The 7,331-nt window shown below is 42.0% G+C and overlaps 1 protein-coding gene across 1 annotated transcript; it reads left to right on the top strand.

Annotated features, from left to right (window-relative positions):
* The first annotated feature begins 1,350 nt into the window (after positions 1 to 1,350).
* Positions 1,351 to 6,712, top strand: LOC118363128 (leucine-rich repeat-containing protein 58-like). Its single transcript, XM_035743829.2, has 4 exons — positions 1,351 to 1,969; positions 3,444 to 3,572; positions 3,735 to 4,012; positions 4,217 to 6,712. The coding sequence occupies exons 1-4, from the start codon at positions 1,515 to 1,517 to the stop codon at positions 4,408 to 4,410; spliced, it is 1,056 nt and encodes a 351-aa protein (XP_035599722.1). The 5' UTR covers positions 1,351 to 1,514; the 3' UTR covers positions 4,411 to 6,712.
* Positions 6,713 to 7,331: the final 619 nt, after the last annotated feature.

A 7,331-nucleotide genomic window follows, 5' to 3' on the forward strand; every position in this document is an offset into this window, starting at 1 on the left:
GATATCTCTCTAGTGGTGTGGGGGCTGTGCTTTGGCAAAGTGGGTGGGGTTATATCCTTCCTGTTTGGCCCTCTGCGGGGATATCATAGGATGGGGCCACAGTATCTCCTGACCCCTCCTGTCTCAGCCTCCAGTATTTATGCTGCAGTAGTTTATGTGTTGGGGGGCTAGGGTCAGTTTGTTATATCTGGAGTACTTCTCCTGTCTTATCCGGTGTCCTGTGTGAATTTAAGTATGCTCTCTCTTATTCTCTCTCTCTTTATCTCTCTCGGAGGACCTGAGCCCTTGGACCATACCTCAGGACTACCTGGCATGATGACTCCTTGCTGTCCCCAGTCCACCTGGCTGTGCTGCTGCTCCAGTTTCAACTGTTCTGCCTGCGGCTATGGAATCATGATCTGTTCACCGGACATGCTACCTGTCTCAGACCTATTATTTGACCATGCTGGTCATTTATGAACATTTGAACATCTTGGCCATGTTCTGTTATAATCTCCACCCGGCACAGCCAGCAGAGGACTGGCCACCCCTCATAGCCTTGTTTCTCTCTAGGTTTCTTCCTAGGTATTGGCCTTTCTAGGGAATTTTTCCTAGCCAACGTGCTTCAACACCTGCATTGCTTACTGTTTGGGGTTTTAGGCTGGGTTTCTGTACAGCACTTTGAGATATCAGCTGATGTACGAAGGGCTAAATAAATACATTTGATTTGATTTGATTTGCGTGTGTGTGTTCTTTGGATACTTAAGCAATAAGGTACGAGAGGGTGTGTTATATGGTCAATATACCACGGCTAAGTGCTGTTCTTATGCACAACGTAATGCGGAGTGCCTGTATACAGCCCTTAGCCGTGGTATATTGGCCATATACCACAAACCCCCAAGGTGCCTTATTGCTATTATAAACTGGTTACGAATGTAATTAGAACAGTACAAAATAAATGTTTTGTCATACCAGTGGTATACCTCTCAGGGCTGAGCCACCCAATTTATAGTAGTCATTGTATCATTGCACATGTATTTTATGATTTCACAGGTCTCCAGACTTTTGTGACATAAGGTCTACCACTAAAACTAGTAGGGCATATTACAAAATATTAGATATGGTTCCTCATAGGCTAATAGAAATGAGAGCTGGGGTTTCCTATTGCAAAGTTAATTGACCATATATTTCAGCGTGAAAACATTTACAAAGCATCCACACACACGCAAACTTGATTTCTGGACATGGAGACCTGTGGCACCAGAGCAAGCAGGCATGCACGGGTTAATTTAAACTGGGGGCGGAGAATCCAAAGTCTGACCAGCCTTTTAATACCGAGTACATGTGAACTTGATGCAAATGTGACAGCTGTGTGTGTGCGGTCTGTCTTTAATGGAAAAGGATTTGCACATGAGCAGAATGCACAAAGAGGCTTTATACGGTCGTGATCAGTGCTGAAAGAGCATACACTTTGTAAAATCACATTGTAATTCATTCATATGTTTGAACTAGGTGGATAGCAATTGGTATTGAATATGGAGCTATTTGCAACAGTTGATCAGGAGGGTTGCATTTTGGACATGTCCCATCTGAATCTGGAGAGTTTAAATTTGGACACTGTCGGTGACGAACGGAGGAGAGTGACCCAACAACTCTACCTGTATAACAACCGACTGACAGTGTTTCCCGCTTCGGTATGTCTGTTCTCCAAATTGGAAGTTCTGGATATAAGCAACAATGGATTAACGGTTCTCTGTGAGGACATTCAACGTTTGTCAAACCTCAAAACACTCATAGCCAAGAACAACCGTTTGAACGAATTTTCGTTCCCAAAGGAATTTGGGTCCATGCAGATAGACACATTGAACTTCAGTGGGAACATGTTTGAAGAGGTGCCCACTCAGTTTCTAAAACTCCAGCGATTAAAATATCTGTCTCTTGGGGGTAACAGACTCAAAGCTATCCCCGCAGATATAGAAAATATTACCAGGTAAGAATACCGATATATTATAGCGGTAACAATTTGTTACAAAGCAACTAACTACCTCCACGTTAATTACCATATAATCATAGGTGTTATAGCCACTTAATATAAAGGGTGACTTTTAACAAACAACTATCTGTACACAGCTATGCATGACGAAGGGAGGTTGGTGAAAATTAGATGAGCTTTAAGCTTTTAAGCTTCTGACCTTTATAAACACTTAGCTTCTAATAACCCAACGTTGGGACACTCAAATGTGAATAAAGACATTGCCATATCAAGGTTATGTTGCCCGTATCATATATATTTTTAGTAATTTAGCATACACTCTTATACAGAACGACTCCTAGGAGCCATTGGGGTTAAGTGCCTTGCTCAAGGGCTCATCGATAGATTGTTCACCTAGGTCAGGGGTTTAAACCAGCAACCTGTCACTTCCTGGCCCATCACTACCTGATAATAGCATGCTCATAATAACCATTATGTAGTAGCCAGCTAGAATAATAAGCTCTGTTGCTGTCTTAATGAAATGACTGGGCCTCCAGGACTGCAGCTGTGATTTCATAGTGTGCATTCAGGAACTAGATGGTGAGGGTTAAGATAAAGGGCAAATACGTTTGCATAAAATAAATACTGTCACTGTATTCACCTAGATAGGTTCCACATGAGCATGTGGTTCCTGATCATGTCCTGCATGATGGGTGCAGGGGCCCATCGTCTCCGTCTTGGTGCTGCATTGACACACTTCTTTGGAGTCGGCTCGTCAGTGGCTCGTCATTTGACATATTGCCTTACCACAGTGGGGGACTGGCACAGTGAGAGGAACATGGGGGTTCGGGATTTGGAACAGAGTGGAGAATAAGTTATAGAGTAAAGACAAGATGAAAAGGTCCATTTGGACTCCCCCCAAAAGCCCACAGCATCCTTCGGACTGTGTTGTAGCTAAGTTAGCAGCTGTGCTTTGCATCATAAGGCCTTCCCTCTTGACGTTTCTAAAAAGAGAAGACGTTTTACAATCAGTTATTTTACCATCATCTCACCTCTTCTGTATATCTTCTGTTGACATAAAAGTGTCAAACAGCGCAGTTCAATTCCGAACGCTCCCTCTATCTCCTCTCTCTTTCTTCTGTTGTCAGCTTGATCAGAGAAAGTTGGCAGGTGTTCTGGAGGTGTTCAAGAGTGTAGTATGTGTGTAACCTTATCACAGTGGTTCTCCAAAAACAAACAGATCACTCAGTCAATACAGCCTGTCCTCTGGGATCTTTGAACCCTGGAATTTCAACATGCTTCTTCTGGATTTAAACTCAAACTGTTTAGGCCATTCTTGACCTTTGAACACTGTGCTTTATATAATCCACAGGATTATTTTTGGGCTGTAGAAAACTGGTTCAATTTAAGATCCTACATCTGTATGTTAATTTAGCAATGTTCCCTGTCATTCCAAGCGTGAAGAAAAACACTTTTCTCTGATCTGATGCAGTCTGGAGATGCTTTATTTGGGTGGGAACCTCATCATCTCCATCCCCCCAGAGCTGGCCAACCTTCGCGGTCTCAGATACTTGGTTCTTTGTGATAACCGGATACAGAGTGTACCCCCCCAACTCACAAGGTGAGGGCCATCCCATAGGAGAAACACTGACTTTACATAATTTGCTCATGTGACCAACAGTTTTTTCTTTTCTTTTTTACTTAGGTCTCCTGTGTGTTATAAGACTGTGTTAGCCTGCTGAGCTAAAGCCATGATTCACGGTCTGAATGTGTCTGTTTGTAGACTCTACTCCCTGCGCTGCCTCAGTCTCCATAACAACCTACTTACCTACCTACCGCGGGAGATCCTCAGCCTGGTGCACCTGCAGGAGCTCAGTCTCCGCGGCAACCCCCTGGTGGTCCGCTTCATCAAGGACATGACTTACGACCCTCCCTCCCTCTTGGAGCTGGCCGGACGGACCATCAAGTCCCGCAACCTTCACTACCTCCCCAATGACCTGCCTGGAAACCTGGTACAGTACCTGGACCTGGCTAGCAAGTGTCCCAACCCTAAATGTACCGGTAAGTGGAGGAGAGGGGACAGGTTTAAGTTACATACTTATGTACTAGTATTTGTGAGTGGATCAGAGGAGGCTCGTCCAGGAAGGAAGAGAAGGCTGGGATTCCTCAATAATTTGAGAAAAATATATTCTTTGTAATAGAATCACACCTTGAGATATTTCTATTGCTCTCATATTGTTGTGCTACTTGTCTTCTTCCTCTCAGGTGTGTACTTTGACTCGTGTGTGAGGCACATCAAGTTTGTGGACTTCTGCGGGAAGTACCGGATACCCTTCATGCACTACCTGTGCTCCCCAGAATGCACCTCTCCCTGCAGCTCCAACCCGCAGAGCGACACTGAGTCGGAGGACGAGAGATGCGTGTCGGCCGACAGGCTGCAGAGAGTGCTTCTGGGATAGAAGAAAGTCAAAGGACCTCGAGTTCACTGACACACATACTGGATGATGGACAGTTTCCATGACTCCCAACTGACCTGACTAACCCAACCTCTCCTGTGCCAAACACGATAAACACTGATACTGAGCTGTTCACTTACAAAAGAGTGCCACTTTCAACATGAGATGTAGGATTCCTCAAGGACTGATTGTAATGTAAATTAACCACAGTTTATTATTGATATTTGGAGTCGTAGTGTTTTAAACATCTAACTGAAGCTTATGGAGTACTGATTTTGTTGTAGACCACTCATCAAATGTATTTTGATGTACATCCTCAGTTTGTAGTTTCTGTGTTAACATGAAGGGCTGAATGAATTGTATGTCAAATTGATTTTCTTTACAATATAGATTCAGAAACACAGAATGTGTTTCATGCTTGTTTTAAATCACCTCTCTTCTTAAGTTACCCTTTAATCGTCATACTTCTGTTGACACTGGCTGCTCGCGCATGCAGTCCTAATATACAGTAGTCTCTGTCGCCTGTAGCATTTACCCACCATGCATTAATGCCTTCCCTTATCTCACAAAACAACTTTTGTTGTTACTAACCAAGGGGAAAGTTGTGTATGTTGATGTGATGATTTCTTGTTCAAAGAGACTAATCCAGAGCTTGTACTGTGAATTAAATGTTGGTTTGATTATTTTAAATGAATCATTTATTTGAATAAATCTAAATGAATATTTATATATTTTATCTGTTTATTTTATACATACAGTGTATAATTGATATGAGTACTGTTCTGTGAACTGGATACATAAGATAATGCTGTTTTATTTTATTTTTATGTATTTAACCTTAATTTAACTAGGTCATTTAAGAACAAATTCCTATTTACAATGACGGCCAACCAAAAGGCCTCCTGCGGGGATGGGGGCTGGGATTGAAAATAAAAATATAGGACAAAACACACATCACGACAAGAGAGAACACAACACGGCATAAAGAGAGACCTAAAGACAACAACATAGCATGGCAGCAACACATGACAGCACAGCATGGTGGCAGCACTAAACAGGGTACAAACATTATTGGGCACAGGTAACAGCACAAAGGGCAAGAAGGTAGAGATAACAGTGCATCACGCAAAGCAGTCACTGTCGGTAAGAGTGTCCATGATTGAGTCTTTGAGCGAAGAGATTGAGATACAACTGTCCAGTTTGAGTGTTTGTTGCAGCTGGTTCCAGTCAATAGCTGCAGCGAACTAAAAAAACGAGCGACCCAGAGATGTGTGCTTTGGGAGACTGGCAGAACAGGTGTTGTATGTGGAGGATGAGGGCTACAATAGATATCTCAGATAAGGGGGAGTGAGGCCTGAGAGGGTGTTATAAATAATCAACCAGTGGGTCTTGCGTCGGGTATGCAGAGACGACCAGTTTACAGAAGAGTATAGACTGCAATGATGTGTCCTATAAAAGAGCATCGGTGGCTAATCTGATGGCAGAATGGCAAAGAACATCTAGCCACATCTAGCTGTTCATAACCCTGGCAATAATTGTGTCAATAATTATTCCAATGTGAAGAATTTAGCATGATGTACTTTCATTCATTAAAAAAAGTGTAGTATTTCATGATATTGTTTTTGTTCCATTTTATTCTATTTCTGTGTCCAGGTTGTGTTAAAGTTGTCCCTCAGGCAGCAAAGCAGCCCCAAACCATAATGCCACCGCCTCCATGCTTTACGGTTGGTATGGTGTTCTTCTGTTCAAAGGCAGTGTTTATTTTTTGCCAAAGATGGCATCTAGCATTGCGGCCAAACAACTCCACTTTTAACTCATCTGTCCAGAGCACATTGTTCCAGTAGTTTTGGTCTTTACTCCGGTGTCGTCTGGAATTTTTTCCATTTGTAGATGATCTGTCAGACAGTGGAACGAATTTCAAATTGCTTAGAAATTGATTTGTAACCCCTCCCAGACTCACAGGAATCAATAATCTTTCTTCTGAGAGCCTCAGATAGGTATTTTGAACTTTGCTCGATGTGTTACCACACACCCATATGGTTGAGACTAAACCAGACCAAGTTTCTAATCTTTGTGGAAGGCTGGACCCTCCCAAGGTACTCTCCAATGATTTCCTAATCATTGTCACCTGTTTTGGTGCACCTGATCCTAATTGTAGCCATTTTAGGTGATGTTAAAGGTAGGGGGTACACTGCATTTGGAAATTCCATTTTTTTTCTGCATTTGGAAATTCCATTTTTGTTTATTTTAATTGCATAACCTTTTCAAAGTAAATGTTTTTGTGTGTGATTTGTTAAATTGGGTTACCTTTATCAATGAATGTGGTTGGAATTTAGCTCAAATATCCATGTGGACAAATATGTAAAAAATACATTAAAAAAATATCACTTTCCAAAGGGTGTATTTACTTTTTCACATGACCGTATTTAAGTTGTTAAGTTATTTTGTTTTCCATATTGTTGATGAACATGCAAGATAGCAACAACAAATGAAGCATTCCTAATCTTGTACCATGGCCATCCCTTTAACGTGTTCTTAAACAGCTCTTAATTGGGTGGTAAAGTAATCCTGCGGAGAAAGAGATTGCTCTGAATGCTCTTGCAAAAATCCCAATTTCTCTGTGCCCTGGCTTGCACCCATCAACCCTACAGAACTGAAATGGCAGTGCCAGTTGTATGATGACACATCTCTATTGAGATACACTTATAGGCGAGTGCAAAAAATTCCCCAGGTCTTCTAATTTGAAGGGGGTGAGGATAGAAGTCGCAGGTGGCAAAGGGAAGTCCAAAGACAACTGTAACAAATGAAAAATAACACCTTGCTACTTTTGTAAAAAATATCTATTGAAGGCTCTCCCCATTAATGTTAATCAACTCCCGAAACTGTAGAACTATAGAATTCTGATATCAAGGAAGTGTTATCTC

Source organism: Oncorhynchus keta, chromosome 30 (genome assembly GCF_023373465.1).
Source record: "Oncorhynchus keta strain PuntledgeMale-10-30-2019 chromosome 30, Oket_V2, whole genome shotgun sequence".
In the NCBI taxonomy this organism is placed as follows: domain Eukaryota; kingdom Metazoa; phylum Chordata; class Actinopteri; order Salmoniformes; family Salmonidae; genus Oncorhynchus; species Oncorhynchus keta.